This window comes from Megalops cyprinoides, chromosome 22 (assembly GCF_013368585.1).
Source record: "Megalops cyprinoides isolate fMegCyp1 chromosome 22, fMegCyp1.pri, whole genome shotgun sequence".
NCBI lineage: Eukaryota > Metazoa > Chordata > Actinopteri > Elopiformes > Megalopidae > Megalops > Megalops cyprinoides.
The window spans coordinates 2915131-2940978 of NC_050604.1; the positions used below are offsets into that span (position 1 = coordinate 2915131).

The following is a 25848-nucleotide window of genomic DNA, read 5'->3' on the forward strand; positions in this document are numbered from 1 at the left end:
TGACTGAATCATTTCGTCATGGACATCGCTCAGTTCAATATGAGAAAACCCACTATTTAAAAAAATACATGCCAACTGTAACCATTAATTTACAACTCCACTTTTAATATTCAATCCCTTACAAGAACAAAATCTTCCTGAATGGGAGGTTCACATAACCGATGACAATTCCACACAGGTCTCACATATTTACCTGCTTTGTAACAATCAAGCATTTTGAATGCCTTTACACAGTAATTGGTATGCTTCCTTTCATTTTCATTGCAATTTACCCTTCTTTTGTCCTTGTTTTCAAATTTCCTGTCATTATGATGTAATTGTTGTGAAAGTACGCAGGAGCTGAGGGGGAGGGGCCAGGCCTTACCTGTGTTCCATGTAGCAGCTGAGTGGGTCCACACAGGCAGCGATGGCGCCAATGCTGAAGCTCTCTTGCGTTCCAGGGTCCGGGTGGGTGAGCACAGCCTGCACCACCTCCACAACATCTGTGTACCTGCAACAGAGGGTGGCCACAAGACCATTGGGACCGTAAGACCAGCACTGAGAGCAGTGAAAGCATGAGAGCAGAAAGACTGTGAGGGCAGCGGGCTGTGGGCCTATGGAAAACCAGTGACGAGTGACTGTTCTGCCTGAACAGAGGGCTGTGATGCATGCAGGCTGACCTACTCGCATGTCAGGTGCTATGTCAGCTCTCTCTCTGATAAGAGCTAAGTGACTGCTGTAACTGCCGCTGTGACTCCAGAGAGGCTTTGTCTGGCTGGCGATCAGGATTAGTGATAGAGCCTTGTGACCAGGTGAGATAAGGCCTCAGAAAAGGGGGTCTCAATCTTCTCCATACCTAAGCATAAGCACATCCAGGGACAGCACCTGAGCTGCGTAACAAATTTACCTTGTTTCGTTGAAACAGCCAAAGGAAGCACCTTTAAAGGGTAGTGAGCACCCAATGCTCCCAGTACCAGCCTGTGAGAAGGTTCTTATGGTGGCCAGTAAGTAGTGCCAGTAACAGGCTGTGAGACAGTTCTTATAGTGAGCAGTCTATAGCGCCAGTAACAGGTTGTGAAAAGTTTCTTACGGTGAGCAGTCTGTGCCCCAGTAGCAGGTAGTGTATATAGTATATAATGCCAGTAATAGGCTGTAAAAAGGTTCTAATGGTGTGGTCTGTACAGTATTAGCAGTATTAGCTCTGCATGGCTGGAAAAGCTGGAGTGTCAGCGCATGGCTCGGCAGCAGCAGCAGATACTGGGACAACATGCAGAGACCACTGGAAGTCTCCACCCACAGAGAGTGGGGGGCAGCTTTAACCACCACAACCCTGTCACAGAGTCCAGTGAATCCTGGCAAATACCTGTCACCTCAAACTGGTTCAATATCCAGCCACTGTTCAGTCATAAGGCTCATATGCAAACCCAACCCCTAAATCTTGCATGGTTCATCATGGGACAGCAAAAATGTTCCATTACAAAGATCAAGACCCATCAGATGGCATTGGTTTTTTTGTAGTGTAGAGGACAAAATGGCTGTGGGAAGCATGTAAAAAATGTATATAATAATGTAATATATTTATTTTCAATCCCAAGAGTAACCAACAGCGAGTTAAATGTTGCTAGCACTATTTGCTAGTGAATGCCGTTTGTCAGTGTGGTGCAGCTTGAAGCTAATTCTCTGTCTTACTTCCATTCTTTCTTCTAGTAATTCTGCACAACCAAGATCACTTCAGTGTCACCCTACTAACAAAACTGTCACTGCATGTGCATATGCAAGATGGAGTGAATCATTGTGTTTGAAACAATGAAATTAAACTTTTGTTCATTAACATTTGAGTTACAAATAAATTGGCCACTTATTCAGTTATGTACCTACAAATAGACAGTATAGACAAAACAGGTGTTTTCTATCACTGTATGCCTTGTACTACCTTGTATTTTGTATTCACTCCACCAGAGCCAGGGACTGGTGTGACAGTCTACACAACACAGAACACAACACCTTTGCATTAACAGCTACAGAGGGGTTTTGGGGAGTCTGCATGGGTGAGCTGCCTTCAAAAACCGGCTGCACCTCCTGCTGGCAGCAGGTGGCCCTACCCTGGCGTGAGCAGCAGCAGGCGGAGGTTGCGTCTGGTCAGGGCAGAGTGGCGGGCTCCGCGGCCCCTTTGACTCTCTAAGAGGGAAGACAGGTATCGCTGGAGATGCGTCCTGCTGAATGAGTCACCGCTGTCCCGGCTGGGGCGGTACACCGCCCACCTGTGGACCAACACACCGCACATGGTGACATACACATTACATTATTGTCATTTAACAGATGCTCTTATCTACAGTGACTTACATAGGTTACAATTTTTACATGTTATCCATTCATGCACCTGGATATTTACTAAGGCAATTGTGGGGTAAGTACCTTGCCTGAGGGTACAGCAGCAATGCTCCAGCAGGGTATTAAACCATCAAACCACTATGCTACACTGCTGCCCCTGGCAAAAAACGACTGAAAAAGAAAGGTCTTACATGCCTTAAGTGCATTACTATGGAATCAGTGGTTCTGTGAGGCAAATTCCCAGCACCAGCCCAATAATGTAATCATTTGAATACTGGTCCAGTCCTGGCCTACACACAAATAGTAATCAATCAGTGAACAGACCCCCCACACTGAGCACTCCTCCACACTAAGGCCATGAAGACACCCCCATGCTGAGCACTGCTTACCTCCACACTAAAGCCCATGAACACAGCCCTGCACTGAGCACTCCTCACCCCTGGACTAAAACCCATGAACAGACCCCGCTGAGTGCTCACCTGCCATACTCCTTATTCAGGCTGACCAGGAAGTTGCAGAGGCTGTCCTTGTGGCTCCCTGGCAACCCGGTGATCACAGTGATGACAATCTGCTCACACACACACACAGACACACACACACAGAAGCATGTCACCCCAACATACACCATCCACAGTGTGTTTTCCAGAGTGCATTCTCCAGTGCACAGTGTAAGGGGACTCACCTTGTTGGCCTGGTCCTGCAGGAGGGCGGATGGCTCTCTCTCAGGGAACAGCTCCTCCAGGTGAGTGCTCTGCAGGGACTCCTGACCCACACTGCTGAGAGCCATGTGCTGCAGGAACCTGCTCACACACATACACACGTCATCATCAACTAGGGCTGGGGGAAAAAAATCGATTTAGTTACAAATCGCAGTTCTTGATGATGGCAATTCTTAAATCGCCTCACTGATCAAAAATCGATTTTTTTAATTTAAAAAAAAGGGATTTTTGGTATTTACATGTTGGAAAAACATTGGCATAACAATTGAAATTTACTGAGGGCTTCCTTATAGTTCTGCATGCTACATCCGTGCACTCTGACCCTTACTGACAGGGAGAAATAAACATGGCCGCACACACACGTCCGCAGGTGTGTGTAGCGCCGTCACGTTTTAAATCCAAAGCGTGGAATCACTTTGGATTCTACAGAGTTGAGGGGAAGCTTGATCTTAATACGGCTGTATGCAAAAATCTGCCATGGAAAAGTAAAATATTGCAATAATACAACCAATATTTGTGCGCATCTCGCTTGACACCACCCAGAGTTGAGCTTGACCGAAGCTAAACCTGCAGCTAAATTGAGCCAACAAACGCTGTTGGATACTCTAAACAAACTTCCCAGCAATTGTGAGAGGGCAAGGTCCATAGCACATTTCATTTGCAAGGACCTTCGTCCTTATAGTGTTGTAGAAAATACGGGTTTCCACGACATGATACACATTTTGGAACCATGGTATAGCATACCATAACAGCGTTTTTTTTTCCCCAAAACAGCGGTACCCGAAATCTACAACGAAATTAAGTTGGAAGTTAAGGAATCGCTTAGCAAACCTGAGAGAGTTGCTCTGACATGCAAGGCATGGACTTCTAGAGCTACACAGTCTTATGTGACAGCAACATCACATCACATAACTGATGAATGGGGTCTATGTCACAACTCAGGCAGGGACTCAAGCGCAGACAGCGGAATGGGGTGCACCAAGCAAAGTATAATAAGCCGATACGGGGAATCCAGAAAACGAAGTCAAAAACAGGCGAAGTCGGAAAACCAGAAAAACACGGCTAACAGTACCAAACAGATCCAAAAACACAGTCGAGGGAAACAGGCAAGATCGGGAAAACAGGCTGGCAGGCAGAACAGGAAAAATAGCTTGTAGCGAAACAGATAACTGAGACGAACTAGCAACGAGACAAGAAACAAACGGGGAATATATAGGGCAAGGCAGATGACAAGATGGGATGCAGGTGTGCAGGCAGGCAGGTAGAGACAATCAGGTGGGCGGAGAACGGGGCAGGGCTAGAACACAAGGAAAAACAAAAGCACATGGACAGGGAAAAGAAAACAACCGGCTAAGACGCCGCAGTCATGACAGTCTATCCTCTCACGTCCTGTGAACCATAGTCATGCATGAGAGTCATACGGGGGCTAACATGGCAGAGCTACTTCCTAATGTAGCTGAGGAATGGGACATTACTGAGAAAGAGCTAGCGTTAGTCACAGACAATGCAGCTAACATGATTGCCACGGCTCAGTCGGTAGGTTTTCCTCACATTAAAGGAACATATTATTAGAACGCTAGTGGTAGACCCAAGTTCACAGTACAGTAGTGTCTCTCTTTGTGTGTGATTGTTTTCGTGGGTCACTCTGAAGGGTGAAGTGAGGTGAGAAGAGGAGGGGCTCAGGGAAGGTGAGCCTACACCTGATAACACAGAGGAGCCCTCACCCCTACCCGCTAAGAGAAGAGCATCCTGTGCACTGGCTGATTTACCTGGAGACACTTTTGTGCATGTGAGGGAGACACTTGCTAAGTCACCTTTTGAAAAAGCAGAAGAGGAGATGAAAAGGTACAAGAATGCTGCCACCTTGCCACTCTCTGGAGACCCCCTGGACTGGTGGAAAGGACATCAGTCTGAGTTCCGTCTCCTAGCCAAACTGGCCAAACAGTACTTGTGTATACCAGGAACAAGTGTCTGTGCCGAGCGTGTGTTCTCCACTGCAGGGGACATAGTAACTGCCCAAAGAAGCAGCCTCACCCCAGAGCATGTTGACCAGCTCTTGTTTTTGCGGAAGAATCTTAATGTTCCCAAGCACTAGCTTCATATACAGTTTGTTTACGTTAGAAGCACATTTTCACTTCAAAGTTCATATTTTTACTAAAAATATAATTGTTTTACATTTTTTTCAAGTCATTTCAAGATTTTATCTTTAAGTACTTTGCTGATTTTTCAATAGCATACCTTTTGCATGTTTTCAAGGTGACTTAAATTTACAAGTTCATGTACATTCAACAGTGATAAAAAATTTTTTCAGAGGCAAATGGCTTTACTCTATGCAGCCTTGCATATATTGTGAATAGTGCTAAGTACATTTGTTCAGTAAAACCCATTAAAAGCACTTTACCTCTCAGAGATGCAGTCTTTCATTTAATTATTTGCCTCCATAATTAGACTATATTTTATTACTCAGTGAAAAAGATGTCAAAATGTTGAATGCACTGCATCTTTATTAAATATATGTACAGAACAAAGAAAAAAAATTGCCCCAAAAAATGAATCGCAATACTTTAAAAATCGCAATACATATCAAACTGGCAACCAAATATCGATGCAATATTGAATCGGGAGGTCACTGCCAATTCCCAGCCCTATCGTCAATCATCCGAAAACCACTGTCAGCCTCTCTCATGTTTCTGATGGTCAAAGGACACCATGCCATAGAAATACAGTCTGGCTTATAAACTGACTGGTTTAATATTACCAATCACTATTATCAATTTACTTTGTGTAATAGCCTTTCTACCAGCTCTGCTGCAGAGTGCACTGAACAGTGCAGCATAGTCAAAGTCACTGTTAAAGGTACCGGCAGTGTGAAGCATTAAATTAAGCAGATGAAGGATGAAGAGTTACAAACAGAATGCTACCTTCCTTGACTGCCTCACAGCAAATGTCAACAACATAAATATATGGATGGAAGGTAGGCATAACTGTCTGTGCACTGGGCAGTTTCAGGGCTAATACCAAGTGGTAAAGAACCAGCATAGTAAAGATTCTATTCTGCCTTCTGAATATGTCTACAATAGGGGCTATGAAGAGTCATGAAAAGGTGTGACTACATCTTTTCCAGTGAGTGTTCCGCTCTTGAGGAAAAGACATGGTGACATTAGAGAGTGGGTTATGTTATGGATATGGGTTATGAAAGACATTAGAAGTGCAGGAGTAAGGTGTGTTACATGTCTAGCTCAGGTAGCTGAGCGCACACTGCATTCAGGTGGTCTCTGCGCTCAGATGGTGGGAGGGCGTGGCTCTCGTGCAGCCTGTCCATTCGGGAGTGCCTGCAGGAGAAGTCATGCACACCAATGAGAGAAAAGTTCGTTCTCATGATGCCACTGTTACCACTGGCATCATCATTGGATCACTTAGCCTAGACTACATACATATGAATATAATAAAGGATCCTGCGTTTGGTAACAATAAGCAGTAAACGACACTGTACCTGGGGGCACTGTGTAGTAATTCATGTTGTGCTTGGTGGCAGTGTGTAGTAATTCGTGTTGTGCTTGGTGGAATTTTATAGTATCATATCTTGTGTTTGGCTTGATTGCAGTATTGCATTGCAGGACTCACATGTTCCTTTGCTCTGGAGTGAGCTGTTCACTGGTGACCAGCTGCAAGACCAACCCTGCATCAGAGACCTGGTGCCATACTGCCAGCACCTGCAACACACACCCACACACAAAACCTCAGTAAATATCCAGCTATATAAATGGGTCACATGTAAAATATGTAAACTATGTTAAGCTGCTCTGGATAAGAGCATCTGATAAGCAAGTGAAATGTTATTCAACTCAACTGAATGAAGCACTGTGCACAGGGCACAGCTGAGCACAGCTTCAGTATACAAGGCATAGCTGAGCATGGCTTTAATACACAGGGTAATTCTGAGCATAGCTTCAGTTCACAGTGCATAGCTGAGTACAGCTTCAGTGCACAGAGTAATACCAAGCACAGCTTCAGTGCCAGGGCATAGCTGAGCACAACTTCATTACTCAGGCCACACCTGAGCACAGCTTCAGTACACCAGGTAATGCTGAGCACAGCTGCAGTGCCAGGGTATAGCTGAGCATAGTTTCAGTATACAGGGCATAGCTGAGCACAACTTCAGTGCCAGGGCATAGAGGAGCACAGCTTCAGAACACGGGGTAATGCTTAACACAGCTTCCTTGTTCAGTGCATTGTGGACCACTGCTTTAGCTTACAGTGCACAGCTGAGCACAACTTCAGTGTACCCACTAACTGTACCTTTGAATAAAAGTTCCTGTAGCTCTTGGACTTGGGTTGCAGTGCGAAGGCCAGGCATCGGGAGGCACTGTGGAGCTGAAAGGGCAGGTGGGGCAGCAGGGCGGGCTCGTACTCCACAAACAGACAGGCAACGGTGCTGGAGGACTCCTGTGTCACACACACACAGAAACACAAATGCACACGCAACAGCCATTAGGGAGGAGCGAGCAAGGATTGCTGCTTCACTCTCGTGTCTATTAGACTCTGAACTCATGAGTGCCCTGCCTTCTGCAGCGGAGCTGAGCCCACATGCACGGCATGGCTTCCTGAGTGACTGCCTCCGTGTGTCTGCTCTCCACAGGGGCCTGATGGAGAGGACAGCATTGTGAACTGAAGGCCAAGGCCAGGCGCTCTGGAGCAGCCAGCAATCTCCCTCGGCCCTGTGAAGAATGGGACCTTGGGCCGGCCACACCACCCTACCATTGTCCAAACAAACATGTGCAATGTGCACTCATACAATGGCCTGGCTCAGCTCCCACAGTCACAGAGTTAGCCCTGAGGGGTTAGAAAACCAAGGCCTACCCCGTCACAGAATTTGAGAGCGCTGATGAGAATGTTGGACAGGGTTACGCTGCCATAGTGGGGATGGACAAAGAGGATGCCCTCTGAGAAGAAGCTGATTTTCCCTGAAATAAGAGAAGGTTGGAGGAAAACCAGACTTAACACAGATATGGGAGCAGTAAATTATATGTAGTTGCTAACACAGCCTTTCACCCAAAGAGAGCTCACTGTATGATACCACAGCCTCTTCTAGCGGCAGCTAAGTGTATCGAACTGCAGTCTCTAGAGGGAGCTCGGTGTGTGATAATGCAGCCTCTTCCAGAGGTAGCTTAGTGTATGATACTGCAGCCTCCTCCAGAGACAGCTCAGTGTATGATATTATAGCCTATAGAGGCAGCTCAGTGTATGCTGAGGTGAGCAGCGCATGGCTTTACCTTCCTCAGGGGCAGACAGCAGGCTGCTGGAGAAAACCAGGGCTGTCTCACCCACTGACAGAGGAGTGCCCAAGCACGTGTCCTCCTCCTCCTGTGGAGAGACACACATACAGAAAGAAAGAAAGACAGACAGACAGACAGACAGACAGACACACACACACACACACACACACCCATACACAGACAGACAAACAGACATACAGTGACACACATGCATGTGCTCACAAAAACATCTCGTGACCGTGGGTAGCATGGTCTGTTACTGTTAACATGTTTGCTGCTAAATACAAACACTGCCTACCAGCAGGAGCGTGCAGTTCATTATTAGCTGCAAATGACCAGACTGAGAGACACCCACCCAAGGAAGCCCTCTCAAAAAGCCTAGAAAAATTGGTTCTGTGTTTTAAGGCTCAGCATCCTTCTTACAGATACTGATATTGAACACGACAGTCCAGCAACAGAACCTGAGAATGGAAGGGCTAGACTGCGATCATAAGTATGGTGTGCTCATACAGGTGCTCTGACAGCAATGCCACTAAACCCACTCCCTCAGCCCCTTACCACTGATCTGAGATCAGGTGAATAGGAAACGGTGCCCTCTTAGCCCCTGACCACTGATGTGGAATGAAGCTGAAGTCTTACCTTCAACAGCTTCTGGGCCTGTTCTGAGAGCTTCACATCCGACTCCTCTACCTACAACACACGGAACACGGTCAAGTACTGCTGACCAGCCACATCAACGACACTTCACACTAAATGGGTAAACTTTACTCGCAGATACGTATAACCACTATAAATGATGGCTGCAGCCCCGAGTGATTCCAACCGCCACTACCTGCATGTATCAGCCAAGGCTTATCTGCTCAATTATTATAATGTACAAGGCCCTGAAGAAGGACCTTAATATCAGTTGTTTCAATTACGTATCCAGCTGTAAACCGTGTAAACCAGCATGCAACTCTGGCTAGAAACAGGCATCTAACAAGAAACAAGAGTTTGACATGCCAGGTAAGTGGCACAAGAAGTAAACACTTATGCTGTACTAATACTGCATTTTCTTACTAGCAAATCTCCTGCTCAAGTTTGAATTAGGTCTTCCAAATTCACCAGTGCCTTCTCTGTACACACAGTTATACTGCTGATGCTTCAGGGGGTTTGCTGACTTTACTGACCCTCTGGTCCTCTCCTCTATCACACATAGCCCATGTGAGGACTGCTGGCTCTGGATTAGCTGGCCGGTGGAGGCTGTAGCGTGGGAAGTCCGGGCTGAGGGATTTACTCACCAGCCAGGAGATGTAGCGTGGGATGGCAGCCGTCAGGATGGTGAAGCAGCTGTCTGAAGAAACACTGCCATCTGCAGGAGAGGATGGGAAACAGCTCCATGTTACCTCAAGAGAGCTCCACCCACTCAGGGCTCAGTTCTGCTTAGGCAAACTGTAGAGTGACACAGTTGCTGCACCGATCCTGGAGATCCAAGCCAACCCCTTATCCACAAAATTCTACCAGCGTCCCTCCTAACTGAACCAAACTGACCATTTCACAGTTCTCAGAAATTTGATGGGTTAAGCCTTCAGCTATCAGCGTTCTACAAATGGCACCAAAGCAGTGAGCTTTATCAGCATGCGTTGTAAAGTACTGCAAAGTACTTTTCACAGCAGTGTCTTTATCCAAACACTCTGTGACTCCCCTGTGGTTTACAGATCTCACCCTGTAACCCACTGTTTGTTTTGACTAAAGATCTGAAGAGGTCCATATATCACATGAAATGTGTACAGTACCTCCTACTTCCTCCTATGTTTTTAGGATATCACAGACAGAGAGACACAGACTAAAGCCATACACTTTGATGACATCATAGACAGGGAGGCACAGGCTAAGGCCATATCCTCAAAAATCTCTGTTCACCCATCAGTAGACTTCAGATACAACAGCTGGACAGTGCAAGTGGGACGATCTATACTTCTTAAACTGTCATTTTTGTTCAGAAACATTGCAAATAACTCTATATTACAGTAAAGTAACATGGTGGGTCCTGTTCATACATACATTTCTCCATTCTGAGATCCATACTGCACTCGGCCACCCATACTACTAACAGTAATCACACTAATGTGCACAAAAGAATGGAACAAGCTTGGACATGACGAGCCTGACACTAGCACTAGCTAGCACAGGAGTTCAAATGAACCACATATAAGGAATACATGCAAGTGAAACAGCAAAATCTGTGGCAGACGCCAGCTGATCTTGCCTTGCTCCTGGATGTAAACTGTGGATTCCAGGAAGGACTCAGAGAAGACGACAGAACCCAGGTTCCCCCTCCCACACTGCAGGTCTGGAATGTCATACACTGCCATGGAGGCCTGCGGGAAGATGGATATCCCAGGTCTGTTAGACAACAGCTCAGCCAGAGGGAAACCTTCACCTCTTTCCATAAAGATCCTGGCTCATACAAGCAAGAAACCAGCATTAGTAGAAGTTTCAGAACACAAATGAACCTTGAAATGAAAAGAAATAAAAAAAATGTTGTGGTCACCATTAAAGTAAACTGTGGTACTGTAAGTAAAGGGTTTCATTCACTTACTGTTTTCACCAGAAACCTGCTCTCCTTGTTCCCTAAAGGAATGATTCTAAAAGGGAAAAGAACAGAACAAATGGTTCATAACTACAACATGCTGAAATACAGATTTTAAACAGTCCTTTGAAAACCCTACAGCAGACTCCCATAAAGTAGAACAGAAATACACCACATATTTCTGCAGGGAAGAAACTTAACTGCAACAAAAGAACAAGAATGTCCTGTCCATAACATGGATTGAACTTTTATTAGCCCTCCCATATTTAGATATAATGTGCATACGCCGGCAGTGGTGTTCAATCTAACCACAATGTGCTTTTTATGATGCAGTCAGAATGCAGTCCTGTAGTTTACAATATTCTACAACTTGTTTAGTTTACAACTCTACAATATTCAGTCCTTTCCACCTGGGCTACGCAACAACTAATGTACAACAACCGCCAATTGGAACAAAGCCCTGTAATACACGTTAATACCCCCAAGCTACTCAACAATTTCCCCTCACAGACAGGCAAACTCCACCACTATGTAAAGAGTTGAAGAAACAGGAAGAGTGACGTGAAACTCCACTGAGGAACGAAGTACTGACCTTCCCTCGTTATTCATGGCCTGGATACTGAATGCCATTTTGGATCTGCAAAGGGAAACAAACAGTGCTACCATACTGCTTCAGCCACTTTGATCCTTCAGAGCACTCCCCCTCTGAGAGAATCCTCTAAACTAAGAGACGTTCAGTCTTTAATTTACCTGACAGCTAATACAGAGTAAGGTGCAGATATTCATGTAAAGAGATGGATAAAAGGCAAAGACAGAATCTACATAATGACAGTACCTCAAAGCGTTCTTATACTGGGTCAGATTGAATAAGTCCAGGGCCAACTGGAATGTGTGCTCTGCTACATCCTTGGCCTGTTGAGAGATTACTGAGTTAGGTCTTAAGTGAGAACAAGCAGGTGATAATGGCACACAGCTCACACCTACTTTGAGGAGAAATACAGCAAATACCAACTTGTAAATCCTGTTAATGTTATATCTACTTCAGCAAGTAGCATCACCCAGTATTATGTTAAAAGCAGTAGGGGTGTGCAAAAATATCATTTTTTTGATCGTTCTTTAAAATTCGTCCAATTCGATATCAGTCTGTAAAATTTATGGATCAATCTTTTAGGCTAATAAATAGGCATTTTTTCCGGTTTTCTAGGTTCATTTCCAAAATGGTTAAACATAGCCAGAGAATTAAATAGATGGGCTCTGACATAGCCTGTCGTATTAAAGGCAATTACCGCCCCTATTAATTTAGCGCAATTCAAGAGGAACATAGTTATTCGTGTTCGTTTGCTAGGTAGCTAGCTAGCTAGTTGTTCATATTAGGCTAGCAAGAAAAAGTTGTTCACAATTGCAGAGTTGCTACTGGCAGTCAGCTACATTTTGTCAGTCATTGTAGCTACCTTACAAACCAGCTTTCCCTGAGCTAACTAATGCAAACACATTGCTGCTTCGTGTCATTAATAAGTAGGCAATGATACAGGTTGGTTTTGCTTTTAAGGACCTATACCCATGTGTTCCTCAAATAAAAAGATTTTGGTATATAGCCATGCGTCGCTTAACGTCCACGATATGTTCTGTGAAATAGGACGTTATGTGATTTGGACGTTGTGCGAACACCATACTATATACTTAGCAAACCTATATGGAATAGGCACGAGATTGGATGTTGCTGCTTACGAGTCGAAGCATACACTGTTATACGATAAACTTTTTAATCTTTAGTATGCAAAGTTCACATTAAAACACTGACAGAAAGTACAGTACAATACATACATATGACGTTAGCATAGGCGTTTATTATGGCTATCAAGACGTATTATATGGCAGTATTTCTGAATCTTACTCCTGGCGGCCCACTGTTCATCTTCTGTCTATCCTTGCTCTACCTACCTGACTGAACTCATCAGTAGCGCTTTTGATTAGCTGAGCACACCTGATTTAATCAAGCAGCAAGGATAAATAGAAGATTCACAGGTCAGTGGGCGGCCAGGAGAGGTTTAATAAACGTTGTTATATGGTATACTATGTACTGTACCATTATATGCCTGGCAATGCAATCGCTTTATTTCCAAGAGACATGAGATACACGTGTTGCGTGCGGGAAGCGTTGCCTTGACTACGTCCAGTTATGTCCGCTACGTCCCGTTCTGCGATCGGGATTTTAAAACTTTATTATAACCTTATGGGACTACGGACATTGTCTGAATGGACGTTAAGAGGCGCATGACTGTACAAGCCTTTGGCCTTTTCTTTAGTGATTTTCACAATTTGTTTCCAGTGACTCTGCATTTTTATAAATTTGCAGTTCTGTAAATTTGTGTTCCCTTTAGAGCTTTTGAAACATCTCTCCAAATATGGAAAGCTGCTATAGTATTTCATATCTCATTCCTATCGAATCGATGTCGAATCTGAATCGAATCGAATCAAATTGGAATCAAATCGAATCGGATTGAATCGAATCGTTAACTTGTGAATCAGAATCGAATTGGATCGGGGCATCTTTGCCAATACCCAGCCCTAAAAAGTAGACTGTAGGGCCTGACAGTCTTACGATACTAACCTTAGCAGTACTGTGAGTACAGGAGTAGCACTTGATGCCTGCAAGCACAGCTTCAACGGTTGCTTTATATAGCTGAGACAAAAGCCTGGAAAACGACACATCAACTGTTACAAAGATATCAATATACTGTGGAGAGAAATGTTACACTGCAGATTAGCAGCTTCACCACAGACACACAGCACTGGAAATTAGTATGTTCGCCACAGAGACACAATACTGGAGATTAGCATGTTCACCACAGACACACAACACTGCAGATCAGCATGTTCACCAAAGACACACAACACTGGAGATTAGCATGTTCATCACAGATATGGCGGAGAATCAGGACTTACATCAATTCTGTCTTCTTGTGTTTTTCATTATCCTTCCCTGTAACCAACACACACAGCAGTTAGCCTTCCACACCACACACTAAGACAGACACTAGTTAGCCTTCCACACTACACAATACTAACACACACAGCAGTTAGCCTTCTGCACCACACACTAAGACAGACACTAGTTAGGCTTCCACACTACACAATACTAACACACACAGCAGTTAGCCTTCCACACCACACACTAAGACAGACACTAGTTAGCCTTCCACACTACACAATACTAACACACACAGCAGTTAGTCTTCTGCACCACACACTAAGACACACACCAGTTAACCTTCCACACTACACATTACTAACACACACAGCAGTTAGCCCTCCACACCACACATTACTAACACAAAGCAGTTAGCTCTACACATATTACTAACACACACAGTAGTTAGCCCTCCAACCACACACTACTAACACGCAAGGCAATTAGACCTCCACACCACACATTACTGACACACACATCTCATCATGTCATTCTTTGATATAAGAGTTTAGATGTGACATGTATGAAGGCACAATGCATGCCAAATACATTACTGATTGATTTATTTTCATTTACATATATTTGTTTTTGCCATGTTCATTCACTTCTATCTTATTTATATTTACTATGTCAAATCATTGACGTATTTACTGCTGTTTTTAATCTAGACATTGTACTAAGTTGGAAGGGGGTGTACCAGTAAGGATGTAAAGCAAATGCATGCAGAGAGTGTCTGCACTTGTGACAACTGCTGCTCCCAAGGTGACCGAGTAACTGTGACTGTCATATGACAGGCATTTGTACTGGCAACATATATTAAGGGTGAATATATACATTTTGCTTTCTAAACTTAATTGAGAGAATGTATATTTGTGTGCAAACTGTACCAACAAGTTAGTGCTTAAGATGGTATAAACTACTCTAGACTTGTAGTGGTAAGCCTTTCTGCAGGACCCTGGATTAAAGCTCCAGCTCCAGATGAGTTAGAGTTACTACTTGAATTTCCTTATTATTTTATTTAACAAAATTCTGACATATAACATGCTACTGGTGCTCACTGAGCCCATCTAATCCACTCCTGGAATTTATGAAACAGCTGACTGAATCCCTCTGCCTGCACGCTTGGTAAACTGTAACTAAACTGAAGCCTATTTGCAACAGATCACTCTCCACTGGGGCCAGTGGGTCAGTAAGCAGTGTCAATGGGATGTCCATGTGCTCCTCTCCCAGGGGCCCAGCAGAAGAACAACCACAGAGCGTGGCTTCCCTCTATTGTCTGCAACTCTGGGTTCATTTATTGGAGTCATCGTGAACACACCCTGCCTCCCTCCGCTCCCGCCTTGGCTGCTCAGGGATCAAAGCTGAGCTGTGTACTTCTACAGAGTAATACAGGGAAACATCTCTCTGACACAGCCTTTCTTCTGAGAGAAGAGTCTAGACCATGCTAGACCATCTGTCACTGGGCATGTGCTAAGGCCCACGCTAAGGCCTAGGGAAATCCCCCTACTAATGTTCACACCTACTCAGCATAACAAAGACAGGAAAAAATACAGTGATGTTTGACGGGGGGACAGCTAGTAGCTAACTGTCTCTGCTGCCTGCTGAGAATGCCCTGACGGAAGACAAACAGCATATATGAAAAAGAAGTACTATGAGAGGGTAGCACTTATGAAGGAGATGTAGTGAGTACTGCAAAGTGTTCAATAGGGCAGAGTACCTAGGCAGGGGATGTAGTGAGGTCTGCAGGGTGTTTATAGGGTGCACTGCCTACGTAGAGGATGCAGTGAGCACTGCAGCGGGTTAACAAGGGCGCAGTACCCACATAGGGGACGTAGCGAGTAGTGCAGGGTATTAATGTGGACGCAGTACCTAGGTAGGGGATGTGGGTGGTGCCAAAGAAGTAGGTCCGAGCACACGTCAAAGGTGCCTTGGGTGCCACACACTGTATGAGCTGAAAGGAGCGAGGGACAGAGAGTCAGCATTTAGCTCCACGCAGCAATCGCCAAGAAAGCAAATTTTTGCAAAGGGGCTGAGGTAGTACTCAGAGAAAGCTGAGTGAGTTGTCAAACAAATTTCTATTGGGCACTCACCATGTGCTTGGCTGGGGTCCCCCGGATGCCCGTGTTGCGGACCTGGTGCCCCTCTGAGGGAAAAGTGAAGCAGTAGCTCTCCAGGTCATCTTGGGAGGAGTGGCTGCCGAAGAGCACGAATGGCTGCTGGCTTTTACTGGAACGAGACCAGAGCTGCAATTACGAGCTGACCTCTGTTTCCTTTACAAACTCACACGAAACTCTGAACTCTTAAGCCACAGCTGGGGGAGGGGGAACTCAACCAACCCTATACACCCACTCAAGAAAGCTGGTTCCTCAAACCTACGAGACAGCATTTCTCTGATAGGATGAGTCCCACCCCCATCTCCCTCACACACACCCAACATCATCACACCCTCTTTTCTGACAGTCTTCTTTCTGATTCATTGATATATCTAACCAGGACATTAACGGACAGCATTTAAAATCAGTGAAAGTACTTCTGCTGGATTAGCACAGGGGTCAGTGGTAGCCAGTAGAAGGCAGTGCCATACATACCTTTTGTCAGTGATGTGGCTGGATATGAGACCATGGGAGAAATAGCTGCGGAAGGGCTGTGAATTTAAACAGAGAACAATGTGTCAACAGGAGAGTAAAGACACTCTAGAAGGTGTGAAGAGCTAACTGACTCAAACACACACACTGAGCCGCTGCCATGTCTACCTCATCGCGCCTGAGGAGAATCAGTCACAAACAGCATATTCATTAAATATTATCAATATAACAGGCGGAGATATGCGTCACTTGTCAGGTGTCACACGTGGAGTGAGGTGGGACTTGTAAGGTGCTGGATACTGAAAGTGGTTTCTCAGCTGTTCTGCGCTAGAAGAAGCAGGGTTTCTCAAGTGTTGTGTGTAGAGTAAGGCGAGGCTTCTAAGGTGTCACATGCAGACAAAAGCGGGGCTTGCTCACTTCCACGGCCTGTGCTTCAGAGAGCTCCAAAATGGAGGAGAGGCTCTCCATGTCGAAGCTTGAGAAGAAGCTGGCCCACTGTTTCTCAAACCCCACCAGCCCCTGAAACAGCCACATAGCTCTGACTTTACTTCCAGAATCACTTTTAACACAGCTGTCTTTTGTGAAGCACTGAATCAGACCAAGACACATAATCCCACCATGAATAAAAACATTGTTTTAAATGACTGAATACCTAATTGGCTATTCTATCTCAAACCAACCAATAATAAGGAGGGCAATTTGGTCTCAGATTCACTTGAAAATATTAGTAAATGGTCCTCGACCATTCATAAAACAAATCCAAAATATATCAAATTAAATATAGGTGTCATTCAGCTAAACGACTCTGCATTATGTAATATACACAGAAGCCTGACATTAATGGTCTGTCACTAATGGTTACAGATAAGCACTCACACTGACAAACCCAGTAATGGAAGCTAAACCTCACATAGGCACATTAGCTACATGAACCTTAAAAAAATGTACACTTTACAGCTATTGGTATAAGGCGCATGTGTGCCAAAATTGATTTTCCATATGAAAATCCTTAATGGTGGCTGTGCTACCTCTGTCAGTAGGATCTCCAGGGAGACAGGGTCCATTCTGTTGTAAATCTGCCACAGCTTCTCACTCATATCAACTAGCTGAAACACACAGTAGAGAGGGTCTCAGAACTCAATGGTCTCTGCTGTTTTTCCCAGCAGAAACCCTGCCAATCGCAGGCTGAAGTGCAAACACATACTCTCAATCAAATTCAGTGTTCTGTGCTGCTGGCTGCAATTTTTCAGTGCCCATTACATTCATTCCATTTAAACAGTGAAGTGGTGAACAGTCCTGCTCAGTACATCTCCGTTTAAATGGCATAGTAGTCAATAGTATAGTTCAGTACATCTCCATTTAAACAGTATAATGGTCAATAGTACAGTTCAGTATATGTCCGTTTAAACACTGGAGTGGCAAATAGTACAGCTCGATACCTCTGCATTTAAACAGTCTAGTGGTCAATAGCACAGCTCTGTACATGCACATTTATACAGTGGTGAATGGTACCTTGTGTTTCATGGTGAAAAACCCTCCTCCTCCAATTCCCTCCAGGGCAAAAGCCTGGATGATGGGCCACTTCTCCACCACAAACATATCAAACTTCTGTGTGTGTCCTGCATCACACAGGGGTTAGACAGCAGAGGGACTACAGCACAGACCAACACAGTATTTCACCCTAAAACCCTCCCACCTGAACTACATATGAACACAGACCAACAGCCTTTCATTCTAAAACCCTCCCACCTGCCTTTGTATAGATGGTTCAGAAACACCCCACAAATCTTGATACTTTGTAATTCTTGGTTTCAGTGTTGTCTATGGAGAGTATTAGTATGCAGGTGGACTCTACATTTGGATATGTGGAAACAGATGCTCTTACATATCCATGACTTCTTCAGCAGTATGTATAAGCTAGGGAGAATTTACTGTGTTGTAAGAGCTGAAGTACTACAGTATAAAGATCATGTAGATGTGTGTAAATGCAAGTGGGTCTTTTTCATGCTGTGTAGATGTAAATGGGGATTTATTTACAATGCAGGTGTGAACAGGTCTTTACTTATGCTGTGTAGATGTAAGTAGGTCTTTATAAGAGCAGTTTGTTATCTATACTTTGCAGATGTGAGTGGGTGTGAATGTAGCTGTGAAGGTGTCTTTTTATGCTGTGAAGATGTTAGCACGTCTTTCTTTTCACTGTGTAGATGAGTGGGATTTTATTTACACTGTGTGGGTGTGAGCGGGTCTTTATGCTGTAATGGTGCAAGCAGGTCTTTATTTACACTGCATAGATGTAAGTGGATCTTCTTTTACACTGTCTGGGTGTCAGCGGGTCTTCATTTACACCGCACAGGTGTGAGCAGTTCTTTATTTACAGTGTGTAGATGCAAGTGGGTCTTTATTTACACTGTGTGACTTTGTGTGGATCTTTATTTACACTGTGTAGATCTGAGTGGGTCTTTATTGATACTGTGTGGGTGTGAATGGGTCTTTATTTTCACTGCACAGATCTATGTGGGTCTTTATTTACACTGTGTGGGTATGAGCAGGTCTTTACACTGGGCAGATGTGAGTGGGTCTTTATTAATGCTGTGCAGGTATGGGTGGCCATTTACCCTGGGAGCTGTAGGGCACTCCAATGCGGCCGCAGTCCTGCACCATGTTCACAAAGCTGGAGATCTTGAACTCCTCGGCCGCCTCCTCATCTTCATACTGTACACAGAAGAGGAATCAGACTCCACCCCATTCCTACATATCATGTCATAGACAGTACACAAGTGATGTGTCACACAGTTAGCGGAAATGTTTAAGGGATTTAAATATTCGTCAAACTACTACATTATTTTATAGAATTTTAAATTTACAAGGCCACTGAAAATCTTATATGGACTAATGACAGTGCTTTGGTTCAATAGATAAATGCTACGCAGTCACTTTGTGAAGCTTTACTGACTGATGTAGTCATGTCCTGTGTGGTAGCCCCTGGGAGGCAAGAACAGCACAAAGCCCACTAAAACAACAACGCACCACAATCTCTGTTGATATAAGGAGTAGCCCCCCCAAGTCCTGTATTTCTCTCTGTTCTGACAGACTGTGGACTTCCCGTTCGCTTCCAATGGCTCCTCATTTCTGCCCTCCAGGTGCCATGTCAAGCCAGGCACACTCTGTGCCACTCAGCTACCTCCACCCACACAACTCCCCTGGGTCTAATTTGAACAGACTCAGTGACATTTTCCAAATGACTCCAGGAGCTAATATAGTACCTGTAGGTGCACATTTTGCCTGATTTTTGATGGAAGAGAGTGATGGTCATTCTGTGATGAACACTTCTGAAACAAATGGTACATTAACGTGCTTGCAATATAACAATTCCCGCTACAGCCTTTCCCTCATGTCTCTGTCATGTCAAAAGTACAGCCAAAATTTGGATTTCACATACAGAAGAATAACCAAATTTACAGCTCTCAGTACTATAAATGAATCACTGAGACATTGCTAAACTCAGGCTCATGGCTCAAGCCTTTTGGCAGGTTCTCCTGCTCTCAGACCATCATACTCTGCTAGAGGAGGGCAAATCCTTGGCCACCTTGCAGAAAGAGAGCAGGCAGAGGGCAGACTGTTCAACATTACTGACCAAACCTTCCACAACCAAGAGTTCTCTCTGCCTCATCCAGAGATACACATCCGCAGCTATGAGAATAACCGACATGGCCTCTGCCAAAAATGGGTATGAGGACAGGGTGATTTACACATGAAAACACTACTCTTTAAGCTTGTGAGACATTCAAGCCATCAAACAAGGGTTCAAAACCCAACCCACAACTGAGTCACTGCACTACAAATTGCATAGGAACAGAATGTCATAAGGCAACACAGTTAATGTTACAATAACCATCCAAATGTGTTAACATCAAGGATGTGAAAGTAAGTGGCAGATTCATCAAGGCATGACTCAATACAAGGAAAGAGAGCTGGAAGCGGAGAGACTGCCCTCTGAAGTCAAACTTCAGCGTTTGATAATCTCACTGATACAAAGCTGTCTAGAGTGTGCCTGATGACAGTTTCACTATTAGTTTCTGTTACTGTTATTTCTGTTACTGTGGTTCTGTTCTGTTTCGTTACTTATATTCTGTTATTTCTGTTACTGTGGTCAAAGCCAGCTCAGGCTACTTTCATGCATGCATAAGATCCAACCCCACTGTGCAATGAACAGTTTGGTGTGAGAAGCAGGGTTTGTGATTTTTGGTTCAATTCCCTGGTTTTGCACCTTTAGGAAAGGTACTTACCCAAACTGCCTCAGTTATATCAAGCTGTATAAATAAATGATGTGTAAAACATGCAAGCTGAATAGGTCTCCCAGTATAAGACCATCTATGAGGCAAATATGTATGTAATGTAATATCTATACATACACATTCCAGTGTCAACTACCCTCTAAAGAAAATCATTTGAAATTACTTTTCAATTTGAAATGGATCTGATTAGTTGTTAGCTTGGTGTTTTGATTAACGGTGTCTCCTAATTTGTGAGCAGGGTGGGCCGGTGGAGGGTGCAAGGAGGGCAGTGGCCTCACCTCAGCGTCATTCATGCAGTACAGGTGCAGGTTCCTCCAGTGGGACACATAGGGCAGCAGGGAGCCGTAGTTGACTGGATTACAGTATAGGTGAATGCTCTCCGCCTTAATCAGCAGGATCACATCTGCAGGAGGAGCACAACCGTGAGCACCTCAGAGGCACGCCAGAGAGACCTGGTTGACAGCATCATGACATCACAGGATGCGCCATTGTTGATAAAGCACTTTTAATCCCACTGACCTACGGCAGACGGGGCTGCAAATGTGATGACCCACAATCTCCACAGCGTTTAATGCACTGCCTCACACAAGCAAATCCTACATTTTAATCTGGTGTGCCTTAATGAGTTTTATCAGGATACCCCTCTAAGAGGCCATTGATAACGGGGGGGGGGGGGGGGGGGGGCATTTCTGTTTCTTACAAAAAAAAAACAGTTTGGTTTTTCTTACAGATTCAGATGGACACAGATTTGTGCCTACAAGATTTTGAAATCTGTGTCTGAATTTCATGACTAAAATTGGAGTTATTCTGGTTTGCAGTCATGAACAGCCTACAGCCTTGCACTCCAGTGAATCTGAACTTGTTTTAGACCCATGGGACACACTGCCATCTAGTGGCACAACTCTGTGCTTGTTAAGGAACTTGGTGAGGCACGCCACCAAAACACTACAAGCTGATTAGCTGGTTTGCTATTTCATGTGTTGTTTACTAGGGCTGCCCCCGACCAAAGATTTTCCAAGTCGACTAATTGTCGCATGTTTATGACATTAATTTAATTATTTAAATATATATATTTTTGGGGCATCAGAAAATGGTTTGAGTTCCAGGGCTGAGAAAGAATGTTATAAGTAACACTGTTAACGCTGTGCTACGTTACAGATGTTAGCAGATTTTGTGGAAAGGCATGGTGTTTGATCCGGAGACACGCAATGTGTATTCGAATACAAAGCGATGTCGCTACATCCGACCGGAGCCAAACGGCGCCGCTTGTGAACCCTATGGAGCCAATTAGGTTACAGGGCTCAGGAAATACCCAATTAGAGAGGGAGCTGTTTAGCTATGCACAGCTCCACAAAACCAATCAGAAACAGCACCCCCGCTGGTCATCATAACTCATATGTAAATGTGCCTGCTATTAACTGTATAAAAAAAGAACGAAATGTTATACTAGTTGAACTTCTGCTCAACGCTGATATTCCCACGGCCGGCTGTGCAAATAAACCTTTGTTATATCTAAAAAACCATAGCAGCACAAACGAAAATTTTTACGGCACAAACTGGCACAAACGTAGCACAAACGAACAGTAATACCATTTCGAACTTTTTAAATACTTGGGGTGCCAACTTCACGCAGGTATCAGACTTGTATGTGCTCGGAGAATATCACCGGGTTACGTTCATCCCGTGTTACTTTCGTACTGGCTCTCCCCTACATGTTTCAGATGATAAGTCATGTTTAAGGTCGACGAATGACAGGTGAATCTTTGCATGCAGTTTGCATGTCACCTTCTTTGGGGTCGTCCTTTACACGCTGGAAATGATCCCACACTTTGGATGATTTCCTTCCCGACATAGTCTAATAACATTTTATAACAACAAGGCGCAGCTCCGAATGGAGTTTGAGGGTTTTTTTTCTGAGACTAACCGACCAATGAAAACTTGGTCAACTAAGAATCTTCTCATCGACTAACGTTTGGTCGACAATTAGGGGGCAGCCCTATTGTTTACAGACTAAATAGTATAGTAAATCAGTTAGGATCTGTGCCAGCATATGCGCAACATAATGTGAAAACAAGCCATATATTTTCTCCATGGAAAGGAAGCCCGATTATTAGTAATTATTATAATAATTAAACATTCTACGCAAATATGCTGAGAATGTACACCTTCAGAATCACTTGCTCTAGTCTAAAGGACAAGTAGGGTCAAGCTGATCCAGAACTTAACTTCCTACAAAGAGCAATTTGACAATGTCTTAGACTGACGTAGGACTGGGCAACAACCCCATAAACTATTTGCTCCCCAGGCAAGGTCCTTAACCCAGCCTGCTTCAGTAATATCTCAACTGTGCAAATGGAAGATATGTAAACTGGATGCTACGCAAGTCACTGTTCGGAATAGTGTCTGCTGAGCAAAATGATATAGCCCTACTGGAGCCGATTTGGGGCACGCTGAGCGTGCTGGGTGAAAAAGGCAATGTGGTACACTGACGAGTGGGGTTTTCCCAAAGGTTGCAGATTCGGTTCTCAGGGGGGCACTGCTGTTATACCCTTGAGCAAGGTACTTAACCTACATTGCCTGAGTAAATATCCAGCTGCATAAATAGATTATATATAAGCTACATAAGACACTGATTAAGGGCATCTGCTAAATCCAACAATGTACATGTAAACAACATATGGGATCAGATTTCTCAAGGCTGCTGAGGGATTGTGGGAGAGTGGGAGGAAGTCACCCTGTGAGAGAAGATTTTGGGGAGGGTGGTGTTGACGATGTACCCACCATCCAGGACTTCTTCAGGGAACTCCTCACAAAAGCGGTCCAGGTCCAGGTGGCTCTGGCTGTATAAGCCAAAGAACAGGTAATTGGCCAACTCACTACAGCCCTCGTTGTACCTGCTGTCAATGCCTGTGGGAAAAGGCACACAGTAGTCACATGTGTACACTGACATCACGCTGACCTTACACCAACCTTCCACAGACATTACACTGACTGATCCCCCACAGATAGGAATCAAACAATCGATCAAAATCTCACCCCAAGTCAGACTAGAGCCCGACCGATAAATCGGCGTGCCGCTATGAGCTAATTGCAGATAAAGCAGTATCGGCGTTTATAACAGCCGATAAATGACCATTAAAAAAGAAACGGAGAGACAGAAGATGGACCCTTCAACCATGTTATGAGTGTTGTCATTGTGTAGTTTGTCCACCAGAGGGCACACTGCAACTCCACGGTTGGCAATGTGTGTTTGGAACGGTATCGGATTTTTAAATCCTCAAGTATCGAAACCAGTATCGGCCTTAAAAATCCTATATCGGTCGGGCTCCAATTCAGACCTCAGGCATCTCTCTTCTATAGCTTGCTTATAGTTTCTGCTCACCTGTAGTTTCTGTTTGCCAACAGTTCCTGCTCACCTGTAATTCTGATCCCCTATAGTTTCCACTCACCTATAGATTCTGTTCAGTTATAGATTCTGTTAACCTACAGTTTCTGCTCACCTATGGATTCTGTTCACCTATAGGTTCAGTTCACCTACAGTGAAGATGAAGGAGAAATGTATGAAGGACAGGCACAAATGCTAGTTTAAGTTACTTTACCGAAAATGCAAAAGAAACAAACGTTTCATTGAAAACCTCAGCAGGATTCTTGGTGACCTTGACATTTTACCTTTTTACACACTAAGGTAAGCTAAATCAGTAACGTTCTTGGGACCGACAAAGACAACATTTGCATAAAGCCTCCCAGCATGTTTGGCCACATCAGTGACCAGTAACCACTTTTGAGATGAAAGTACAGAGGGATGCAAGGATGACCTGAAAAGATAACACTCTTCTTGAGTTTGACCAATAGGTGGCACAAGTGCACCACTGCTATTTGCCTGGTTTTGCATCATGGGTATATGCATGTTAGAAAATGCAAAAGATCACACAGCATGTACACCACAGTATTGTGGTGAGTCATTGTGTGCTCTCACAGGTGCAAAGCTTGCGTTGTGGAGATGCAGATTCATACATGACGCTCTCACATTGACCTCCACAGGACATGTTCGATGCAGCCAAAGGGAGAACCCCTGACCGCTGTGAGGTGCCGGTGGGGTGGGAGCGGGGTGTAGCTCACCTAGAGTGCAGAGAATCCCGTCTGGGGTGGCCTTTCCGCCATCCCTCAGTAGTGACTGGACCTGCCGCAGGCGGGAACACCTGAAAGAGATGGCCATTACAATGACAACTCTGTTACGCACTCACGTCACCACGGGAAACAGTGCTCCTTTGCCAGCGGGCTCACAGAAACGCGAAACAATGACACGATTAATAAGCCTGGCAAGGGTGAGGCTGTACCCAGAGCCACACACAAGCTTGCTTTTGTTCCACACACTGGTTTCACCCAAAATAAAAATAGACTTTATTCAAACTGATGCCACTGAATTCATGCTCTGCTCCTTAGTGCACAAAGCAAAGAAACTAAACAACAGTGGATGGCATTCATTTGAATCCTGTAATCAACACAATCTCAATTTTATCCTGCCTCAGAAAAGGAAAAAAATCCTCATTTAAAAATCTGACAAGGGTAAGGTCAATGGTGTCACCTATACATAGGCAAATGGAAGATGAGATGAGGTCATATTTCAAAAACCACGTGACCAGCTCTTGAGCCAGGCGCCAGGAGCCTGACAGAGATTAAGCAATGACATCCTCTTGCAGGTTGCCATCCGTCATGCTATTTTCACAGAAACACTGATTTGCAGATGAGGTTACTTTCTTCAGTCTTCTCTGAAATGCTTCAGAAAGCGGTTGCACCACATGGTCTCAGTAACCACAAAGTGAGAGACAGATGCATTTCCAAATCTCTCTGAGGAGCGGCTGAGGAATTCTGCACGTGACTCTGGAGCCCTGTGTACATCCTCCAGCCCCTGGGGCTTGCTTCAGAAAGAGGAAAGAGGGGAGGGGACGGGGAGGACCGGGGAGTTTTTGTTTTTCTGTGAACCCGTGCCTGATGAGGGCCAAGACATATATTAGATTATCTGCGCTCTGGCAAGTAAACAGGCCTGAGGAAGAATCCTTTGAGACTGGCCCCTTTTCTCAGCTGGAGGAGGGGGAGGTCCTCCTGTCCAATTGCAGCAA

General features: G+C 44.6%; 1 protein-coding gene across 1 annotated transcript in view; it reads right to left on the reverse strand.

Annotated features, from left to right (window-relative positions):
- Positions 1-25848, reverse strand: part of c22h20orf194 (chromosome 22 C20orf194 homolog) — a 41551-nt gene that overhangs the window by 12717 nt on the left and 2986 nt on the right. The window contains 27 exon segments of the mRNA XM_036516450.1: positions 365-490; positions 2082-2240; positions 2790-2878; positions 2993-3110; positions 6260-6361; positions 6654-6742; positions 7329-7475; positions 7890-7993; positions 8303-8393; positions 8945-8995; positions 9586-9656; positions 10554-10665; positions 10887-10932; positions 11470-11514; positions 11713-11789; positions 13489-13573; positions 13824-13860; positions 15718-15799; positions 15939-16074; positions 16437-16492; positions 16851-16952; positions 17462-17539; positions 17946-18052; positions 19049-19145; positions 21007-21131; positions 23510-23635; positions 24848-24927. Of these exon segments, the coding sequence (XP_036372343.1) occupies positions 365-490; positions 2082-2240; positions 2790-2878; positions 2993-3110; positions 6260-6361; positions 6654-6742; positions 7329-7475; positions 7890-7993; positions 8303-8393; positions 8945-8995; positions 9586-9656; positions 10554-10665; positions 10887-10932; positions 11470-11514; positions 11713-11789; positions 13489-13573; positions 13824-13860; positions 15718-15799; positions 15939-16074; positions 16437-16492; positions 16851-16952; positions 17462-17539; positions 17946-18052; positions 19049-19145; positions 21007-21131; positions 23510-23635; positions 24848-24927 (2538 nt within the window).